The sequence below is a fragment of the Mytilus edulis genome, chromosome 10 (genome assembly GCF_963676685.1).
Source record: "Mytilus edulis chromosome 10, xbMytEdul2.2, whole genome shotgun sequence".
In the NCBI taxonomy this organism is placed as follows: Eukaryota; Metazoa; Mollusca; class Bivalvia; order Mytilida; family Mytilidae; genus Mytilus; species Mytilus edulis.
The window spans coordinates 51,827,100-51,850,859 of NC_092353.1; the positions used below are offsets into that span (position 1 = coordinate 51,827,100).

A 23,760-nucleotide genomic window follows, 5' to 3' on the forward strand; every position below is an offset into this window, starting at 1 on the left:
TCCTTTAACTACAAAACTATTCACAATGATGGCATCGTTCAACATTTTTGGACACGCCAAAAGATGCTAAGTACCTGGGTTATTTATCATCGGCAGTTATTGATATACATTCTTTTCTGAACATGTGATAACACTCGCTATTTTTTCTGGAATTTCATATTGCTTAAGTTTCAATTTTGAAGTTTTGCCCGGCATTATTTGCAAGGGTCATTTTAAAATTTGTGTGTATACTGAAACTTGCCAGGTCTCTCCCAAATATTATTCTCAAGTTCCTGTGCGGGAAGTTAAGCATTTACCATTCTATCAATTATGGATAATCTGAAAAGGCTTCTGGATGTTCAATATTGTGATAAAGTTTTATTTGAAAATCTTAAAAAATTCGACGGTGGTCATGCATTTTAAGGTTGACCAAAACGAACTGGACAGGTCTTGACATAAGCAGGGCTTAAGCTAGGATTTTGAGGGCTTAAGTCATTTTTGCGCGCTATTAAAATCAACTTATTTGTGTAACAGCAGGGGGTCAAGGATGTATATAACTAGCTTCATCTTTGACCTTGTCAGATTTTACGGACTTTAGGCATGATTGGTAGTTATAGTGTATGATTTGACCGTATTGACCTAGAACTATAAAAATTATGTAATTTCTCCAGGTCACAGTGGCACCGAAAAGAATTTTATGTTTTGTCAATAACTTGGTTTATAACAAGGTTACTTGGTGTGAATGTGTATTCATATTTTTTAGTTTAATTATACTTTAAATCATTTAGAATTTCTAATCATTTTCTGTGCTTTATTTTGTAATTCATTTTATTGTATAGCTCAAATTTTGGGCACCACGATTGGTTAATAAAATTATTTTATCTTATCTTATTGGCCCTTATTAGTAAAAGATTCTGACATCTTATGATAAGATTACGGTCAATTGTTGGCATGCGACCATAGAAGAATTGATTCACTCGGGTAAGGTTCCACTGTTAAGTTGTTCTGTGCTTCATTTCCCCGTGTATTATTTTCTATCATTTATAATTTTTGTCAAATATTCTCTACCTTATAAAAAAGAAGATGTGGTATGATTACCAATGAGACAACTGTCCACAAAAGACCAAAATAACACAGACATTAACAACTATAGGTCACCGTACGGCCTTCAACAATGAGCAAAGCCAATACCGCATAGTCAGCTATAAAAGGCCCCGATAAGACAATGTAAAACAATTCAAACGAGAAAACTAACGGCCTTATTTATGTAAAAAAAATTGAACCAAAAACAAATATGTAACAGAAACAAACAACAACCACTGAATTACAGGCTCCTGACTTGGGACAGGCACATACATAAATAATGTGGCGGGGTTAAACATGTTAGCGGGATCCCAACCCTCCCCCTAACCTGCAGGACAGTGGTATAATACAGTATAACATAAGAGCGAACTATAAAAATCAGTTGAAAAAGGCTTAACTCATCAGATGGACAAAAATATTTATCTATTTTAGCATAACATTATTCTTTTTGGTAACCATTCTCTTATCTGTTAATCCAATGCATGACTACACAGTACTATCACACAAATACTACATAATTCTTAAAGAACAGGAATTCCCCCAATTAGGAAAGATATCACCAACCATGCACCAACAGTCTCCGACTTCTCCGAAACACCAAAAGAAATATACACCACCGTGTATAACGCCACATGCGGGGTGTCGGCTATGTTTGACATGGGGTGGCAATTTTGAAGCGACGAAAAAGTAAGAAGGTAAGTTCAAGCATCAAAATTTCTTATTTCTAGAACTCTCAGTACCATTTCTCTGCTTCCGACAAATCTATTTTCAAATTTAAATTTCGATGTTTATCGAGGGATTTCAATTGTAACTGCCTATATATTGTAGAAATTGTTTCGCACAAGATTCGATGTTGGAATCTGTTTCTCTAAATAATCATATCTTGAAGACGACATCTAACCTTTGGAATTTCACTGATCTACAAAAAGATGTGCTCTCAATTATTTATTTTTTAAGTTGAAAAATTTGACAGTCTACCATATTTGAATTTTACAAATGAACTCCATGTTGCTCATAAAAACTTGTTTTTACCGGTTGGGTAATAAAGTAATCTGCTAATGATTAGAGAAGTTATGGTTTACACACGAGACAACCACAAAAGTGTACTTACATTTGTACCTTGAGCAACACGACGGATTCCACATGCGGAGCAGAATATGCTTACCCTCCCGGAGTAACCGAAGCACGCATTCAGGTTCGGGATTGTCTTGCTGTGTTAAAGGCCCTTGGTGTCCTTTTGGTTTTTTGTTTGTTTTTTTCTTTGCTGTTTGGCCGGGTTGCTGTCTATTTGACACATTCCCCATTTCCACTCTCAATTTTATTGTATACTGTTATATTTCTTTCTTCCGTTGGTCGTTTGTACTATGAATTTTACGGAATATCTTCGACTTACTAGTATGAGTTTTCACTCTTCCTTTGGTATCTTCCTCCTTCTTGTAATGTATTGCTAGTAGAATACTGCCGGATTCTTCATATGGTCTGATAACAGGAACACTGGGTTTGGTCGTGCACTATTTTTGATAATTAACAGCTTTATTAATATTTTGTGTTTGTTTTTATATATGAATAGTGTATATGAAATTTATGATAAAAGGGATGATTTTTCATTTCCTATCGTTAATTATCCATTTGTAGATGGTGACGTTCTCTTGCCACCGTCTTACGGTGTTTAAATATCTCCAACTTATACGATTCGCTCGTGTAATATGTAACAATGTTTTAGATTTTAACGAGAGACATTTATGTATTACTGATTTTTTTTTACAGCATGGGTTTCGATATCACAAACTTTTTCAAACATTTTCTAAATTGCATCATCGGTATAAGGACATCATTCGTAAATATAGCTCCACATGCAGACTTCTTATACGTTCAGATATATCACATACAATTTTTTTATGGAAATATTCTTTATAAAGCACAAAAATACCAGTATTCACCTCAGAGGCTAACAAAACCTTTAAATAGGCTTAGTAAGAAGGGATATAGTTACGATACTGTTGTCAGGTCACTAAATATTGCATATATGTTGGCGTTAATATTGATTCACTTATAGGGTCTTTGCATCGGAACTAAACACATTTATCTAAAAACCAGTTGTTGGCATGACTCAGTCACTGGTTATGTTCTTCTCATGTATGTTATGATGGTATGATACTAAACCCCTAACGGGAAGGATTGTGCCTGATATTCATATGATGAAGAAATAATTTTTCAATCAGTTTAATTGAAGTCTGGAGCTGGCATGTCAGTTAACTGCTAGTATTCCGTTGTTATTTATGTATTATTGTCTTTTGATTATTTTCTTTGGTTACATCTTCTGACATCAGACTCAGACTTCTCTTGAACTGAATTTTAATGTGCGAATTGTTATACGTTTACCTTTCTACATTGGCTAGATGTATAGGGGGAGGGTTGAGATCTCATAAACATGTTTAACTCCGCCGCTTTTTTGCGCCTGTCCCAAGTCAGGAGCCTCTGGTCTTTGTTAGTCTTGTATTATTTTTAAGTTTAGTATCTTGTGTACAATTTGGAGTTTAGAATGGCGTTCATTATCACTGCACTAGTATAAATATTTGTTAAGGGGCCAGCTGAAGGACGCCTCCGGGTGCGGGAGTTTCAGGCTGCATTAAAGACCCATTGGTGACCTTCTGATGTTGTCTGTTCTATGGTCGGGGGTTGTTGTCTCTTTGACACATTCCCAATTTCCATTCTCAATTTTATTTTAGTAATATATTGTTATAAACGAAGAGTTTTATCTACGTGATGGTACTTTTCCAGACTGTCGATTTTGTTATGTTGGCATAATTTTCTGTTAACACCAGCTATTATATGTGTGCTGTGTTCTGTTTTGGTTTTTTCATCAACCAATTCTATTAGTGATTTTTTGCTACTGAAGCAGTAATTTGAAGTAATGGTGTTTTCTTTGTAACATGTCACTCTTTGAGACAATTGTTAACACTGGGAAAAATAATTTATTTATAAAACAAAAACTTAAATAAACTGATCTAGGCTTTTTATATTGTACAACATTGAATGACAGTTAAGAATATTGACCGCATTCACCTTTTACTCAACCTTTTCATACTTTTTTCACTAAGAACCGCTATAAATACATACAGTACTGTATAAATAGATGGTACTGCTGATCACCTGTTATCGCGATATTAACATTAAACGATCGAGCTCTTTTGGTCATACTCGATTGACAGATATTCTTCAGACCTCGACTGAACACCAGTCGCGACTTCTCGGCCATTATCACTACCTCTTTATGGGTGAAGCAAAAATAGAAAAGTAGTTGTAAAGTACGGGCATTGTTCGATAAAATATCTTTCAATCATTTGACAAGTCTCAAAACTCATTTGATCTTATTAATTATAGGAGCGACAAAAACTACTACACACACTGATCTTTAAATTGGGGTTTTTAAAAAGCGGTACTTATAAGTCTCTTTCAAACGAAATCTCACTTGACTTTCATATAGTCACATTTATTCAGACCAATATTTAAAATACATAAAAAAATTAAAACAATTGGGGAAAAAAACATTCAAATTAAAAAAAATGAACAGTGAGAAATTGCACAAATTAATATTTACAACACATTCCGCTCTAACCTTTGTATTTTGCTAATCCCCGTAATTTCAAATACTAGAATACCTTTCCTTATGATAAATGTACGCCACTTTTAAACCAATAAATTGTTAGGCTCCTAAAATATCGCCTATGAATAATATCGTAAACCGTGTTTTGCTTGATAAAGAATGTCTTTCATTAGAAACAATCTTGGTTTCACTTTGAGGCCATCGTAAAAAAAAAATGCCAATAACATTTTACTGGCAAGTAAAAAACTGTATCTAGGTATTGAAAATGTTTCATTGATCCCGATATATTTACTCAATGAACATTATGAAAATTATCTTCTTTTTTTCTCATTTTCGAGTTTATATCTGTCGACTCGTAGCTTGGTGGAGAAATTATTTATATAAATTTATTACAAAAGAGACGTGTCTAGTTTTCTTTTGCGTCTGACTTCCTCTAAAGCTTTTTCTTGAGTCTTCAGTTCATCCCTTAAACGTTTTATTCTTTCAGGTGCACTTTCAGTCTTTACAGCATCTTCTGTTCTGGCAATTTTGCTTTTTGAAGGACCACTGTCATTATCTTTTGATTCATCTCTATCGCTAGAAATTCCGGGTTCAGTTTTAACTGTTACAACGTAATCGTCATTTTCTTGTTCATCTCCGTATCCTGCAGTAACAGGTTCGCTTTTCACTCTGTTCATTGGTAATATCGTATGCGCAGAAGTAGTTGAAGTGGAAGCCCAACCCGCAAATGATGAGGTTGCCACGCTAGAAGTATAAGGCGTTTGTCTAGTAACAGTCGCCGACGGTTTTGAGCTGGCTAATGATAAAATGGATGTATTTGTTTTATCAGGAAAAGAGGCCATATGCTGTTTTGTTACTAGTTTGATGGCTTCACTTAGCGATGTTTTCGGGTCACATTCTAGAACGTAAGCTTTGGGTTTATCAGCTTTATTGATAGTTGGGATTAGAATAGTTTTACTGCCTAGCTTTATCATCATAAATTTGTTGCCATGTTTATCGGTGATCGTTTTATCAACTGTGGCAACTGTGTTAAGTGGAACTGTGGCATCTGTGTTAAGTGGATTTGGCAACATTCTTCCAGGTGTGTTTGTCACCGATATTGGTGGAACAATTGCACTTTTTTGTGCAGAAGAAATAGCATTAGGTTGAAGAGATAAAGACTTGGCGTTTTGTGTATTTTTACCAGATTTACATGGAGATGACTTCTTTTGCAGTCTTTTTGCCGATCTATAAATATTCTTTCTTACACATATTTTATTAGATTTCAATCCTTTTCGAACAATTCTTTCACTTAATCTTTTTACAAAAGGTCTCCTACATTTCAGAGAACACCGTGAATCAATAGCTGTCGATCCGTCGTTTGAGCTCTTGAGAACAACAAAACAAGGTTCTCTGAGCCGATCATCTTCTTTAGTTTCTTTATCTAATCTCACGTTTGCGCGTTGAACATTACAATCAAACTGATAAGCAAAGTATCTAATCTGTTCTTTATCGACTTTAGGCCAAATTACCTCCCTTGAAAGTTCATTTGGTGTCTCAGGATCATTCTGCAAAAGCGAATAAACAGAATCGATTAAAATTCCGGAACTTTCTGTATTTTCTTCGCAGTTTGCCTCATAATCTATGTTGGATGTTTCCACCGTAGGAAGAGAAGTAGGTAAACGACTAACGGTACTTATGCCTTTGCTATGTGATCCGATAATTGGCACACTAAATTGAGACGCCGCATTAACTTTACTCAAGTTGATGATTTCGCCATCTTTCGAAATCAAAGGGAATTTGACAGATAGATTACCTCTATTCTGTTGATTTAATGGATCACGTGGGTCTACTGATGTCGAATCATTCTCAACATAATAATGAACATCTTGACTCACCAGTGTTGTTTTTGAATAATTATTTTGTTCAGATGCCGTTGGTTGTTTATTAGAACGGATGTACATCTCAGGAAGTTGCTGTGTCACAGTTGTCGTTTTCAACGGTCTAGCAGAAGAACAACCAATCGATTGTTTCAATGCATCACTTACGGTAAATGTTTTTAATGGCGAAACAAAAGTCGTTTTTTTCATTGTCGTATTTTGAGGATGTAATCCACCTGCTTTTGGAAGTATAGATACCGAATTGTTAGATTGCGTATTAACATGATTAATGACCTTAACAATAATGGGCGGCCGCACAATGACTTCTTTAGGTGGGACAGTTATAGTTGGTGGGATAATGGTATAACCTGGAGAAGTTTCTTTTACAACACATTTTGTAGGATGATTAGCTGTCGATAACATTTGTTTTTGTGAACTTACTAGCTTTGTGTTGGTATGGTTGAAAACATCCGGTTTATCACTTGTCTTGTTTAAAATTTCTAGTAATTTTTGTTCAAGTTCTTCTCTCGTGTTCTCGAGAACACTTTCAGCAGACGCTGTTGCTGTTTGTTTGTGCACGGTTTTTGGAAGGACAGAAACTAGTTTGCCGAAATTTTGTAACGATGCATTACTACTGCTTATAATGTTAGATGGACGTATCTGACTGCCCATATTGTTAGATGGACGTATCTGACTGCCCATATTGTTAGATGGACGTATCTGAAAGCTTGTTATTTGGCTTGTCAATTTACGCACAGCAGTGTTAACTGTCGGAGATTCTAGTGCAGACTTTCCAGTTTGCATCAACATTTTTCCCTGAACAGTTTTAGCTGGAACAGTTTTAGCCGGAACACTTTTAGCTGGAACACTTTTAGCTGGAACAGTTTTAGCTGGAACAGTTTTATCTTGAACACTTTTCGATGATGGTACCAATGCAGATGACAAACTATAATTTGTTGGATACACAGTAATTACTAATGGATTTTGGTTAGGATTTGTAACTTTTTCAGCGTTGTTAACATCGCTAAAACTGACACGCGGGTGTGTTCCCGTGTTTACTAACTGGCAATGATAAGGTCCCGATGAGGTGACATTGGTATAGACTGGATTTCTGACTGTCGAACTATGTTTATAGCATAGTGTCTTATTTTCAACAGTTTTTTTGTTGGTAACATCATTGTCTGTCACAATATTGACTTTTGGGAGTTCACACTTAAATAACTGTACATTGTTTGCGTTTGGATTTGACGAAGAAGTTGGTATTAACATTGGTCGTAATGTTCGCTTGATCTCTGTCCTCACTGCAGTTGGAACATTTAGGTTTGTCGGCAATGCGGTTGATACTTTCACGTCAGAGGGTATTGCAGTTACAGCAGTCAGCTTCTTCGGCGCTACAGTCGAAACATTCACCTTAGACGGCACTGAAATTGCTACATTCGGTTTCGTCGGCACTGCAGTTGCAACATTGTGTTTCGTCGGCACTGTAGTTGATACATTCACTTGAGAGGGCATAGCAGTTTTGACATTCAGCTTTGTTGATAGTAGTGTTGAGAGATTCGGCCTCGTATGACCAGCAGCAGCGATAGTTGGTTTACTGTCAGTATTCTTGAGATTTTGTGCTCCACAAGAATTTGATGTTACTATAGTTCCAGCGTTTGTAGAATTCATCGAAATATTAACAATAATTTCTGGAATTGCATTTTTGTTCCTAAAGAGATTATTATTGTATTTCCCAGAATGCATTGGGCGATTGCTACTTGCCGTAATATTGTTGACGTTGGAGGTTTCGGAACGTTTTGAAGACTGTCCTACAGAATTATCAGTGTTGCATATCTTCAGAGAATCAGAAGCAAACGATTTCAACAAACTTGTAGCACAGGTAGGATACACTGACGCGTTTCCAATTAAACGGGGGGTTTGTGTTCCTGAATTACCTACCAAAGTTGTCTGTGTCGATGAAACTACGGAGGTTGGACGCAAAACGACAATATTTGGGTCTACTGGACTAGTTGTGTGGTGAATTTTTATCAACGAAATTGAACTCGAGTTGTTGCTTTTGATTGCAGTTGTTTTTTCTGTAGTGTTCGGTCGTTTTGTTTTGTCTGTAGATACATCCGTTGTGCTACTTAATGACTTGGACACTTTCTTCAACGTTGCTATTGTTTTCGTCTTTGAGCCAGGTCTTGTTTGAAGATCTTTTTTGGCAGTTGAATCCGTGCAAAGAGAAAAGACTGGACTGTCTTCGTAATCTTTTGGTGTTATTGATTCATTTATATCTGTCTGGTAAAACTTTTTGTTATTCTTGTTAGCAAATAGAAAGACAGGTGTTGGATTAGTAAAACTGACGGTAGTTTCTGATTTAGATAACTGGTTCTCATTCAGTTCCTCGATGTCAGAACTTCCAACTCCATGATTAATTTCATCGTCCTTCTGAATACAGATTTCATTTTGTACCCTGCCAGTTACATTACTTTGACTGTTGTTATCTTTTCTTCTTTTGGATGATATTTCTACAGCAACTTTGACTTTTTCTGGTGATATTGTACCACCTGGAGCGTGGTTTGTGTCATTGTTTTTTTGTTTTATTGCTGTGCTGGTCTCCCTTCCATCTAAGTTTGATTCGGCAGATGTGTTTTGTGTTAGTGTTTCTGGTGATTGTTTCTCATCACAACTTTTGTCGGTATGTGGTAGAGATGGAAACTTGCAAGCAAGCTGCTTCGTAATTTCAGGAAATCTAAGATAAAAATCGGTACTATTTGAAGCTTCCTCTGACTGATCTTTATGTGTATCTTTGTCATTATTAATTGATTTTCGTTCTATAGGCTCGTCAACAGAAAATTTCGACCTGCTTAGCTCTGTCGATATTTTGTCCTTTTCCATACTTTGTGCTGGTGGCAATACAAACGAATCGCTGAAAAAAAACAAAGTTTGGTTTATTTTAATTGATTTGTTTTTTGTTTTTACACTGTTGTCATGTCTCAGTCATGTCCTGTGTTTGAATTAAACTGTTTGTTAGCTTTTTGGTCATGAATGTTTGTCTCTAATATTTAATTAACTGTGCATTTGTATTCAGATATCGCAGATCAAATTTATTCGTTCATTGTTTAATCATACGTTTTTTGATTGAGTTAAGTCTGCCAATTGATATTTTATCGTATGTTTTTCTTTGTTGTGATGTTATGCTATTGTTTCAGAAAAAGGGAGAAGGTTTAGATCCATTAAAACGTTTAATCCCGCTGCAAATGTTTGCACCTGTCCTAAGTCAGGAATCTGATGTACAGTAGTTGTCGTTTGTTTATGTAATATATATGTGTTTCTCGTTTCTCGTTTTGTTTATATAGATTAGACCGTTGGTTTTCCCGTTTGAATGGTTTTACACTAGTAATTTTGGGGCCCTTTATAGCTTGTTGTTCGGTGTGAGCCAAGGCTCCGTGTTGAAGGCCGTACTTTAACCTATAATGGTTTACTTTTTAAATTGTTATTTGTATGGAGAGTTGTCTCATTGGCACTCACACCACATCTTCCTATATCTATTATATACGTAAAACGTAAAATAACAAAAATACCGAACTCCCAAGGAAATTCAAAACGGAAAATCTCTGATCAAATGACCAAATCGAAAGCTCAAACACATAAAACTAATGGATACCAACTGTTATATTCCTGTCTTGGTACAGGCAAACGATGATTCACTTATTTTATTTACTCCTATCATGAAACCAAACAGACATAGAACATGTAGAACAATCCAATCGCACGTTGTTTCAATCTATTTCAAACAATTTCTAGTTATATCGGGTTATGTGACTGTTGGATGTCTTCGGATGTCATTTCGATGGTTACTTAGATATAGCGTGTGGACTATAATACACGAAATGCTGATATATATTGTCGACTACATGCGCATGCATTGTTAATTGTTAATTTCAAAATTATTGGAACTTGGATATACATTTTATTATGTTATAAATCAAATATGAGAATTTGAGACAAATCGGTGAATATGAATTTGTCAGCTAACACCCCTTTAAGAGGTCATAATAAATATGCATTCCAAAACGTTATCTTAATTGTCCAGTCATGAACTTAAAAAATATTAAGAAGCTAAGGTTTTAACTCCAACAGGCAAAGTTGGCCTTAATTTGATTTTATTATAAGGTTTTGATCCGTTTTGGTCATATAGATCCCCCATTATTTCTGTTTGTATGCAGCCTTTGATTTCAAATATACAGATTTATAAATAAGAACGTCCATGATAAAGGTTTATCCAGAAAAGCGCTTCGGACTGACATTTATAGAGTAATAAAGTAATGTGTCCATTTTTTTAAAGACCTGTTTCCATCGCTTTGAAACTTGAAAACATGCAAAACAGAGACTTTGACAAAGAGCCTGTTCTCATTTGTTTGGAACTCGTGGAACTAAGTTTGTCCTCTATACATTGAGTGTCGAGTGTCTGTTTCAGGATGTTCCAACTAACGTAAGTAGCAAAACTCAAGAAGAAATGATGTACTTTGTATGTAAAAGTTATAACTCAAAAGGACAGTGTTAGGTTGATTTTTTCTTGTCATGCACTTTTGATTTGTGCTCTAATTGATTTGGAGTAAATTTGAATTTCCGAGTATGTTTCGAACTTATCTGATGAGCATTGTTAAAAATCGTGTGTTTCGTACAAATATATATATTGATATCATGTATACCTGCTTTTACTCAATTTTGTCTTCAACTCAGCAGAAAGGTGACTTCCATCTGCATCATCCCTGTCATTGTTTTCCCTGTCATCATTTCTTTCATTGTCAATGACATCCACCTCCATATAAAAGGATCCATCATTACTGTCATTATTTGACAAAGAGAACGACATTATGGAATCTAAAGATGTTGGTGTCGAGGGTTGACTATTGTCAAGTTGCACGTGACTTGGGGCAAAATGTTCGTTCTCTTCACTTACAAATTCAACGTCTCTTTTGGTAGTATCCACTTCAACTGTTGTTTCTGTTTCCATAGCATTAGCATTTGACATTGTTTCTGGGCTAGATTTTGTATAACAATGTTCCTTTTTATAAGAAGTCGGATTTTGTGAACTAGATAATTTTTCAGTTTCAGTAGATAACATAATGTTTTCCTCGGTTTTGGTCAAATGTTCGGTGGATGGAATACTTGATGAAACTGCTGATACTAATGAACCTGATGAACCTTGTTCTGTAGATGCAATATTTGATGGAATTATTGATGTCAAAGTACCATGTGTGCTGTGTTTGGTAGATGAAATACTTGATGAAACTGCTGATACCAATAAACCTGATGAGAAATGTTCTGTTGATGGAATTATTGATGTCAAATTACCTATTGGGCTGTGTTTGGTAGATGAAATACTTGATGATCCTGCTGATACCACTGAACCTTGTTGTGTAGAGGAAGTATTTGATGGAGTTATTGATGCCAAAGTACCTGTGGTAGACGAAATACTTGATGATCCTGCTGGTACCAATGAGCCTTGTTGTGTAGATGAAATATTTGATGAAATTACTGATGTCAAACTACCTTTTGGGCTGTGTTTGGTAGATGAAATCAGTGATGATCCTGGTGGTGCAAATGTACGTGTTTTCCGCGAGATATATTCGCCAGAAGAAGAACTAGACATAACAGCCAGTGACAATCCAACTGGTGGGTGTTTAGATGCTTCTTTTTGACATGTGGTTCTTTTCGGAATCGGCAAATTATTTATCCCTGATGACTTAGAAGTAACTGTCAGATCACCTGCCTTACCACTGACAGATGCTTCATTGTGACATGTGGCTTTTTTCGGAATCGTCACATTATTTATCCCTGTTGACGTAGAAGTAACGGGCAGATCGTCTGCCTTACCACTGACGGATGATAACACATGAGCTGATGCTGGTAAAGTTTCAGATTTTGTTGCAGATCCTTTTATCATGTTTATATTACTTTGATCTGTCGATGTTTGTGATGACGAACTTAGTGTTACTGTAGCTGTGGAACCAACAAGACAAACATCCGGGATTGAATCCATATCCGCAAGGTTAGGTAACTCTGTAGATGAAGTCGAGTTCCGAATAGCCGGATGCGAAGAAGTTGTCTTAGCCGAACTTAATATTATGCCAATTTTGTCTGAATCTGCTTGCATTGATGGTGGGCCATCTTCAGATGAGTGATGGACTGGGGTCTTTTCTAACAACACCACACTTTCCTCCATTTTTATGGCTATTATAAGGTAGTCTGAAATTATAGAATATTGGTAAATAATTAACCAGGTAATATATATGTATAATATTTGACTCGTTAGACTGAAGTAAACAAGAGTGCACACGCTTAAAAGTCTCGCCTTCTTTACTAATGATCATTAATATTATGTTGATAGTCCTATAACATATAAAGCTTTATTACAACACTGTCACATAAACTTAACATTAACCAAGAAAACTAAACATTGATCAATGAACCATGAACATGAGGTCAACGTCAAATGAAACACGCCAGGCAGACGTGTACAGCTATCAATTCTTCCATACAACAAATATAGTTGACCTATTGCATATCTTATTAGAAAAACTCAAAAACTTAACTTTGAGCACTAAACCATGAAATGAGGTCAAGGTCAGATGACACCTGCGAGATGGACATGTACACATTACAGTCCTTCCATATACCGAATATACTAGACCTACATTGTATTGCTTATAGTATTTCAGATATGGACTTGACCACCAAAACTTAACCTTGTTCACTTATCCATGGAATGAGGTCGAGGTCATGAGAAAACTGTCTGACGAGCATGATGACCTTGAAAGGTACGCACATACCAAATATAGTTATCCAATTACTTATAATAAGAGAGAATTTAACATTACAAAAAATCTTAACTTTTTCAAGTAGTCACTGAACCATGAAAATGAGATCAAGGACAATGGACATGTGACTGACAGAAACTTCGTAACATGAGGCATCTATATACACAGTATGAAGCATCCAGGTCTTCCACTTTCTAAAATATAAAGCTTTAAAGAAGTTGGCTTACGTTGCCGCCGCCGGATCACTATCCCTATATAAATGTTGAGCTTTCTGCGACAAAAGTCGCAGGCTCGACAATAAAACAAAACCTATCCATTCCAGGCACCCGGCGAATCCTGTTTCATTTTTTATTTGGGTTTGTACGCATGAAATTCGCATCTAATTTTAGTTTCTTGTTACTTTCTTTTTTTTAGATTTTTAAGGGGTTGCCTTAAAGGAACTCTCGGATATCGAATCGCAAGGATATACGATATCTCATTTGGTATACAAACTAGACATTATATTTTCATTCAACGGGTTTGTACTTGAGCAACAAGACGGGTTTTATATGCCGATCAGGATCTGCTTGCCATTCTTGAGCACATGAGAACTTCCCAGGATTTGGCGGGGTTCGTCTTTCATAGTCTTTAGTTTTCTATGTTATGTTTTGTACTAATGTTTGTCATTTGGGTGGGGATTTTGCCATGACGTTGACATCAGTTTATTTTCGGCTTGTTTGTTTGAATTTCACTTTGCCATTGGTATCTTTCGCCCCTCTTTTATAATGCAAACCCTTAACATGTGCATGTGTTATATTTACTATTTTTCAAACTGGAAATTCTAAATATACCTTTAACATCTACATATTTGGGAAATTTTTCATTTGATTAATTAACTCATACATGAAGTCAAGTTGGGATTTTTGTCACGCGGATTCTTTGCCAGAATTTGCTAATCAGTTGATCTGATTACGTTTCATATTTACCAATATGATTACAAAGAAAATTTGCAAGGAAAGCAAAATATTCCAAAAAGAAAAAGGGAATGTGTTCATGGGACAAAGATGATGCCACCGCGTTCTTATGTGAAGTTATAAAGGGACTTAGCTGCAGAACGGTTAAAGTGATGCCATTTGTACTTGAACTGAGTTTTTTGTAATAAGTATTGTGTATTAGTTTCATAAAATGTGGTTGAGGTAAACTGCATGAAAAGTAGAGATCTTAATAATCTTTAGCCGTCAGATTGTATCGTCTTTGTTGATTGTTAAGATGCAAAATATACTAGTATTTACTTGAATTTAACCCTCGTGGCACCTTTTTATACAAAGTTGACATGCTGGTTGATTGATTAGAACCAAAATAAAGACTTAGTACCTTTGTACTAGAGACATTAGAGTTAGTCAGCCAACTTATTATTGAAATTTGGGCAAATGGTTTCAGAGAACATTTTTGAAAAGGTTTACGTTGACGGATACCAAGTGGACCCGCATGTTCAGAAGAACTAAAACGCTGTTTGCACGTCATAGTGGATGGAAATAGTGCAATAGTTTAACAGGAACATTTATTAAAAGTATTAGGCACAATTGTTTAAGAGAAGATTTTTAAATGTTAGCAAATTTGATGGACAAATTGTGTAAAATTGTCTTTAAAGGGCAATAACTCCTCAAGGGGTCAATTGACAAATTTGGTCATACCTTTTTGTAGATTGTACTTTGCTGAACACTATTGCTGTTTACAGTTAATATTTATCTATAATAATATTCAAGATAATAACAACAAACTGCAAAATTTCCTTAAAACTACCAATTTAGTGGCAGCAACCCAACAATGGGTTGTTCGATTGGTCTGAAAATTTCAGGGCTGATAAATTTAGAGCAAACAATCCGTATCACTCCTGTCAAATTTGCTCTAAAAGCTTTAGTTTTTGATTTAAAAGCAAAAACTGCAATTGACCCCTATGTTCTTCTTTAAGTCATGGCGGCCATGTTTGTCGATGGGTCAAAATATTGAATACAATTAATTTGTAAACTAAATACCCTAAGGAACATTAAGTTAAAGTTCGAAGCCCACGTAGTTTCAAAGGAGAAGTATTTTAAATAGTTTACGACGACGGACGACGACAGACGCCAAGTGATGGCATACGTTCACATTGAGCCCTTTGGTTCCCGGTGAGCCAAAAGGGTAAAAATTGACAAATAAAATTTTCGGATAGGGAGAAAAGAATATGCTGATTAATCAGGAAGGACAGGCGGACGGACGTCTACTATTGATAATACCACATGTGACTTGTGCAGTAGGAACAACACATTTGAAAGCAGGCTAATGCCGTTACAAGGCAGCACTCTCAATAATTTGTTTCCCAATTCACTGTAAATAAATATGTTTAAACTAGCACACTTGTTTATGTGCATTCAATAAGATTTTTTTTAATGCCACTTTTCATTCATATTGTAGATTCGTTTCGCTGATCCGTAAATTCTTAACTTTAGAATTTATGTTTATTATCACAAGGTTATAGAATTCATGTTTACGAATTAATAATTACATTCGTAATATCTGGTCTGGATGAGAGATCTCGAAATGCGTTATCACAAATTATAATTTGAAATTACTATATTTCAAACATCAGTGATTACGAATTTTATTTAATGAATGGCTATTATCTATTTTGAATTTATTGAACCATAAAACTAATTTTTGACTCTTCACAGTGAATAATCCGCGAAGCGGATTATGTAAAATGTGAAGAGTCAAAAATTAGTTTTATGGTTCAATAAAATCAAAATAAATTATTGCTATTCATTATAAATAAATTTCTATCAAAAAAACGGCTCAAAGAACTTTTTATATTATGTATATTAACAATAACAACGTACACACATGTTGGCGTATGAATACACAACGTCAAAGTGGGCGTGTCGCCAACAAAATTGACAACATTGAAAATAAAACTAATAATTTTAACCAATCAGAAGACAGTTAAAACACCAAATTTATTTATAAGGTGATACAATTAAAAATTTCTACAATTGTAGACTAACAAATTATAAGGAAGGACATTTACGACTTCCAAAAATGTTATTTGAATTCGAAATCACGAAAAAAAAAACTTCAATATTTATATACACAGATTTAGACTACTACGACAATTTATAATAATTTATTTAATCCGAATTACATAAATCTGTGATAAATAAGTCTAGTTCCACAGATTCGTAGTCAAGTGATAACTAATTGCAATCATTCGTGGCACAATATACATATATACGCAATGTTTTATATGTATATTGGAATGTATAATGTTATACAAGTGGTGAGACTTTAATAAACTATCGAATCTGAATCTGACAAGTAAGAATTTGCATCTGTAATCATGAATAACAGAAGTCTCTGTTCATAAACCTCTGCTTCGTTATAAAGAATTTAACCCTTAATAACGAGATTTTTTTCGTATTGATTATATTCAATAAAAAGGTTTTTTGGGTTTTTTTTTTTAATCCCTGATTTACGAAATAAAAAATAAAATGTAAGTACAATTTCTTTAATTTCAAATAGAAAATAAATTTAAAATAGAAGGGACTTTGCTATCACAGATTTGACTCGAAATTTGAAAGATTTAATCCTTGATAACGAATAACAACCAGATGCTCCGCAGGGCGCAGCTTTATACGACCGCAGAGGTTGAATCTTGAACATTTGGGGCAAGTATGGACACAACATTCAAGCTGGATTCAGCTCTAAATTTGGATTGTGATTAAATAGTTGACACAGCATAGGTTTCTGACACAGAATGAATGTGATCTAATGAACTTAATTTTTTTTTTTTTTTTGCCTTTGCGCAATTCACTATGCTGTTTTATCCTCTCAAAAAAATGTTTGAAGAAATTTTCTTTTTATCTATGAAATCTGAAATCTGAAATGAGAACAATTGAACACCCCCAACACCCCCCCCCCCCCCCCCCCACACCCAATTTTTTTTTCACATGCCCCTTTCCTTTATTCCAAAACTGATCTCAATTCAAATTTCTAATGGAGTTTGCAACAATAACTACTCATTTAAATACATCATAAAATATTAAAATGTAAAAAAAGTGCTTGTTATCACTGAATGGTTAAGATTGTTTTAATTTATCAGTTGGTAGTAAAAGTGAATATTATCAGATTATTACATGGCAATTTTCACATCGCATGTATTATCAGCCCTAGGTTTAATATCAGTCCAAGAGCCGCATGGCTAGAGGGCTGATATTGACCGGGGCTGATAATTCATGCGATATGAAAAATGACATGTTATGATCTTTTTATCATATGCTTCAACAATGGAGGAAAATTATAGATAAAATTTACAGATCCTTTTACGTGGTTCTGAAAAAGAAGTTCAAAGAGTGGAAAGTTCATGGACGTCGGACCCCAAATGTAGTAAATTCGATATGAAATCTTTCTAGCATATGCCTCAACAGAGAAAAAAAAAGCAGTATGATATATTTTATTATGGACGATAAAAAAATAATTCAACAATATACACAATGAACACTGTTTGAAAAAGTAAACATATTTAAAGTAACTTTCTTTTAAATTATGTTTGAAACTTGTAAAAATGCATTTATTTTATCCTATGTTTGTTGTTGTTTTTTGGTGTTTTTTTTTTCATTTTACACAATATACTTTCCACTATCCAATTATTTTTTTGTACCCTACTTTGTAATGTTTTTCATTGAAAAATTACCATTGAGGTGTATCTTCCGGAATTTGCCAAGTATCGCTGGAATGTCATGTAATAACATTAGGGAAAGGCATGTGATAATAATCGAATCCTGTGATAAATTTTTCATATCAACCCGTTAAACACTATTTCGGAAAAATATGGAATTTACGTTAATTTAATGCTATTATCATACTGTAAAAATCATATGTTATTTTCTCTAAGTATATGATAAACATTGTATATTGTATAAAACAATGATTTAAGTTGATTCAACTACTATTCTGGACAAAGAAAGATAACTCCAATTGAAAATTTCTTGCTATTGCGCAATATTGTGCAATTAGATATTTCTTGCTATTGCGCAATATTGTGCAATTAGATATTTCTTGCTATTGCGCAATACTGTGCAATTGAAAAAAACTTGCTATTGCACAATACTGTGCAATTCTAGATTTCTTGCTATTGCGCAATACTGTGCAATTGAAAATTTCTTGCTATTGCACAATACTGTGTAATTGAAGATTTCTTGCTATTGCTGAATACTGTGCAATTGAAAATTTCTTGCTATTGCACAATACTTAATATAATAATTTTGGATCCTAATTTAAACCAACCTGAAAACTGGGCCCATAATCAAAAATCTAAGTACATGTTTAGATTCAGCATATCAAAAAAGCCCAAGAATCAATTTTTGTTAAAATCAAACTTGGTTTAATTTTGGACCCTTTGGACCTTAATGCAGACCAATTTGAAAACGGGACCAAAAATTAAGAATCTACATACAGTTAGATTTGGCATATCAAAGAACCCCAATTATTCAATTTTTAATGAAATCAAACCAAAAAAAAGTTTAATTTTTGACCCCAATTTGGACCAACTTGAAAACTGGGCCAATAATAAAAAATCTAAGTACATTTTTAGATTCAGCATATCAAAGAACCCAAAGGATACAATTTTTGTTAAAATCAAACTAAGTTTAATTTTGGACCCTTTGGACCTTAATGTAGACCAATTTGAAAATGGGACCAAAACTAGAGGCTCTCAAGAGCCTGCGTCGCTCACCTGTTACTGTATTTACTGATGTTGGCCATCTTGGTTGGCAGGCAGGGTCATTAGACACTTTTTTAAAATAGATACCCTAGTAATGATTGTGGCCAAGTTTGGTTAAATTTAGCCCATAGTTTTAGAAAAGAAGATTTTTGTACAAGTTACAAAAATGACGAAAAGTTGTTCAATATTGACTATAAAGGACAATAACTCCTTAAGGAGTTCTCTGACAATTTTGGTCATGTTGACTTATTTGTAGATCTTACTTTGCTGAACATTATTGCTCTTTACAGTTTATCTCTATCTATAATAGTATTCAAGATAATAACCAAAAACTGCAAAATTTCCTTACAATTACCAATTCAGGGGCAGCAACCCAACAACAGCTTGTCCGATTCATCTGAAAATTACAGGGCAGATAGATCTTGACCAATTTTACCCCACGTCAGATTTGCTCTAAATGCTTTGGTTTTTGAGTTATAAGCCAAAAACTGCATTTTACCCCTGTGTTCTATTTTTAGCCATGGCGGCCATCTTGGTTTGATGGCCAGGTCATTGGACACATTATTAAAACTAGATACCCCAAGGATGATTGTGGCCAAGTTTGGTTAAATTTGGCCCAGTAGTTTCAGAGGAGAAGATTTTTGTAAAAGTTTACGGACGACGGACGCCAAGTGATGAGAAAAGCTCACTTGACCTTTCAGGTCAGGTGAGCTAAAAAACAAGAATCTACATACACAGTTAGATTTGGCAAATCAAAAAACCCCAATTATTCAATTTTTGTTGAAATCAAACAAAGTTTAATAAAGTTATCATGGTTATTGTGAGAAAACCAAGAATATTGCTTATTTGGGCCCTTTTTTTGCCCCTAATTCCTAAACTGTTGGAACCAAAACTCCCAAAATCAATCCCAACCTTTTTTTTTGTGGTCATAAACCTTGTGTCAAAATTTGTTAAGATTTCTTTTTACTTAAACTAAAGTTATAGTGCGAAAACCAAGAAAATGCTTATTTGGACCCTTTTTGGCCCCTAATTCCTAAACTGTTAGGACCAAAACTCCCAAAATCAATCCCAACCTTCCTCTTGTGGTCATAAACCTTGTGTTTAAATTTCATAGATTTTTATTTTACTTAAACTAAAGTTACAGTGCGAAAACCAAAAGTATTCGGACGACGACGACGACGACGACGACGCCAACGTGATACCAATATACGACCAAAAAATTTTCAATTTTTGAGGTCATATAAAAATGAGTGATAACTAGTTCCAAAGTTTAGATGTCTTGATAACTTATTATAATTCTTGTAACCAATTATACCGTTCATGAAAATATTGGTCAGGATTTAAAAAAAAATTTTATTACCAAGTTAATCTATTATTACGAATTTACGCAATCTGTGATAAAAAAAAAATGGTCTCGGCATTCCAAAAATTACTACATCGTGAGATTTTCCCTATTTTAAACGGTTTGCGTATTATTAATCCAGAATACAAATTTGCATTTCAAATCTGCTGTTCTATTTTATGTATTTGAGGTCATGTTGGTTTGCATGCCGGATCACTGGACTGATTTCTAACCGTTAGATATCGAGGATTATTGTGGCTAAGTTTGGTTCTGTTTTGTGCCCGTAATTCCAGAGGAAATTCTAATAAAAGGCGAATGATGGATGCTTAGTGATGATAATAGCACAAATTGCAGGTAAGCGGAAAACGAGAGCGAGATGGCAAATTCAAATTATATTTTTGGAATGTTCTAGATGTACGGCATCCTTACAATAATTTTCAAAATAATCTAATATGTTCCAAGAACAATCTTTCTGATCATCATGATCATGATTTCGTGTGTGTAAAAGTTACATTTTAAACTTTTGCAAAGATGTGTTTATAATGGGACCGAAATTAAGTAACAGCAACATGATTTATTTAATATACAACACAATTAGTTGTTCAGTAGTTGTCCTTTGTTGGTGAGGTTCATAAGTGTTTCTCGTTTTTTATATAGATTAGACAGTTGGGTTTCCTGTTTTTGAATCGTTTTGCGTTAGTCATTTTAGTGCCCTTTATAGCTTGCTGTTCGGTGTTACCCAAGGCTCTGTGTTGAAGGCCGTATTTTGATCTATAATTGTTAATATTTTATTTATAGTGTTACTTGGGTGGCGTGTTGTCTCATTGGCACTCATATCACATCTACTTATCTATAAAAAAAAAACTTCTATAAAAAACAGTGAATTTGCAACATTTTGTATAAACACGAAATACACACCATCTATAGACATCCAGAAAAATATATTTGCTAAAAAAAACCGAATTATATTTACAAGTCATTTTCATATTAAACACACATGTATTGCCTTTCAGAGACTTGTCATTGCCCTATAAAACCCTAAAAAGTCCACCAGACTTTAGAGCAAGCTAAAACTATCAATTGTTATAGAAGAATACAACTAAGTAGAATGTTCAATTATGAAAGGTAACTACAGGTGCGGATCCAGCCATTTTAAACAGGGGGGTTCCCAACCCAGGATAAAGGGGGGGGGGTCCAACTATATGTCCCCATTCAAATGCATTGATCGGCCGAAAAAGGGGGGTTCCAACCCCCGGACCCCCCCCCCCCCTCTGGATCCACCACTGAACTAAAGGGGCATCTAATAAAGTTTCTATTTTTTCTTTGTCCGACAACAATAGGAGCACTCGATTACTTTGACAAAAGATATGAGTCGAAAAATTACGACCAAAGATTGAGAGATAACCATACTTACAATAAACATGACAAACGGTTTCTGTAGTAACCTTTCCAAAAGAAACTGTCACTTGTTTTATCTGCAAAATATAGTTATTATGTAAATTGTAAAGTTATCTCATAAAAAATAATAATATCCTTCTTTAGTCATTTGATTTTTTTTCTAAATTATTTTGGAGGCAATACTTTGTTTTCGTTTCTTATTCTGAAGTTACATGTGTAGTTTAAGGCATGCACCGATCATTTATCTTTGAAGGTGAATTCTCTGGACAATCACGTTTTTTTTTGCATTTCGTTTTTAACTGAAAAACTAGTTTTTATTTATAAAATCAAACAGAAACAATGATTTTCGACAATCAATGTCGTACCCCCCCCCCCCCCCCCCAAACTAAAACAAGTTATGTTTCACTATCTAATGCTCAACTTCTCACGAAAACACGTAAATGCATCTTAAGATGACTATCGGTTAAAGATTACGCTTCCACAATAGATGAGATGATTGTAACAGATACATATTCGTTTTTTATAAAATCAAACAAAAACAATGATTTTCGACAATCAATGTCGTATCCCTCCCCCTCTCCAAACTAAAACAAGTTATGTTTCACTATCTTATGCTCAACTTCTCCCAAAAACACGTAAATGTATCTTAAGGAAAAAAGAATAAAAAACAAATTACTATCGGTTAAAGATTACGCTTCCACAATAGATGAGTGGTTAACACCATAGCTGGAAAAGAATATATCATCTTTGACACAGATGAGATGATTGTACCAGAGACATATTCGTAAATATCATGCGTCTCCGACTGTGCAAAACAGAGTATCTGTATCTGTATAGTACTGGAAATAAACTCAAAATACTGAGTAAAACTTATCCAGGAAATGTGTGTGCGCCACTGATGTCTAGTCGCGCGATATAACTGCCTTAAAACTTTCCAGTTTTACAGTTCACGGCAGCATTTGGTAGTAAGTTCCAATGCAAAACAGAGTCATGTACTAATATCATGAACATACAAATACTCACTCTGTTCAGTGAATTAAAAAAAAGTTTAACCAAATACAAATATATCAATGTTTGATGCATATTTTTAGCACTCCATTTATAGAAGCTTTTAAGCACGATAAAATTGTATTTATAAATATGGATCAGATCAACACATTAAATTTGAACATGCATACATATACATGTATCATGTAAGTATTATCAGAGACATATAATACATGTATTATATGTCTCTGGTATTATTTATATATGTTAAAGCAAGGATTTGTACTATACAAATCCTTGGTTAAAGTTCGTAAAATTCAAAACATACTGTATTTTTTTTTAATTAAATTGTAATACGTCGAGATTTTTTTTTTATTTAATCAAATTAGGAGTTTAAACATGTTAAAGGTAAAACATATATATATATACATAAAATGTAATACGCATTTCTCCATTAGACGTAAACAGTTCCGGTTATTACATTTACCTTTTGACCGTTCAAAATGATATACAGATTATTAGGGAAATGTTTAATCGTTTTACCTTATTTTCCGTATAAAAACATTGACATTTAAATAAATACTATATTTACTCTGATATTGTGCAGAAATTTCAACAGTTATGCTTTAAATTAAATGCATTTGATATTTCTTGCGACTGCGACTTCATAATTATCCACAATGCAATATTCCGGAACTTCGTGTTGATTATCTCCCTTTTTTCAGAGTGAAGAGTGTTCCGAATAGATTTACAAGAATCTTATTGACTTAGATGTCATAGAATTAGATCATCTAAGCTGAGTTGGAAGTGTTTTCACACTACAATGAAGTTAGAATAGAATTGATTACATATTAAGTTTTACGATATGTTGATTTCCTTGATAAATTGCGGAAGAAAACAATTTTCAGGTTATTTTTCATGTAGGGAGCAGTTATTTATTCATCACAACTTCCTGTTGTATT

At 34.3% G+C, this 23,760-nt stretch overlaps 1 protein-coding gene across 1 annotated transcript; it reads right to left on the reverse strand.

Moving 5' to 3' along the window:
• Nucleotides 1-4,014: 4,014 nt before the first annotated feature.
• Nucleotides 4,015-23,503, reverse strand: LOC139491452 (serine-rich adhesin for platelets-like). The gene is made up of 4 exons (XM_071279153.1): nucleotides 23,391-23,503; nucleotides 21,828-21,888; nucleotides 11,226-12,765; nucleotides 4,015-9,439 (listed from the first exon to the last, which is right to left on the reverse strand). The coding sequence occupies exons 3-4, from the start codon at nucleotides 12,740-12,742 to the stop codon at nucleotides 5,059-5,061; spliced, it is 5,898 nt and encodes a 1,965-aa protein (XP_071135254.1). The 5' UTR covers nucleotides 12,743-12,765; nucleotides 21,828-21,888; nucleotides 23,391-23,503; the 3' UTR covers nucleotides 4,015-5,058.
• Nucleotides 23,504-23,760: the final 257 nt, after the last annotated feature.

Excerpts from the sequence above, each read along its gene's own strand:
- LOC139491452 (XM_071279153.1), bottom strand. The coding sequence starts at position 12,742 with ATGGAGGAAAGTGTGGTGTTGTTAGAAAAGACCCCAGTCCATCACTCA. Across the intron at positions 9,440-11,225 it reads ACAAAATTGAGTAAAAGCAG|CGATTCGTTTGTATTGCCAC; the intron begins GTATACATGATA and ends GTTTTTTTTCAG.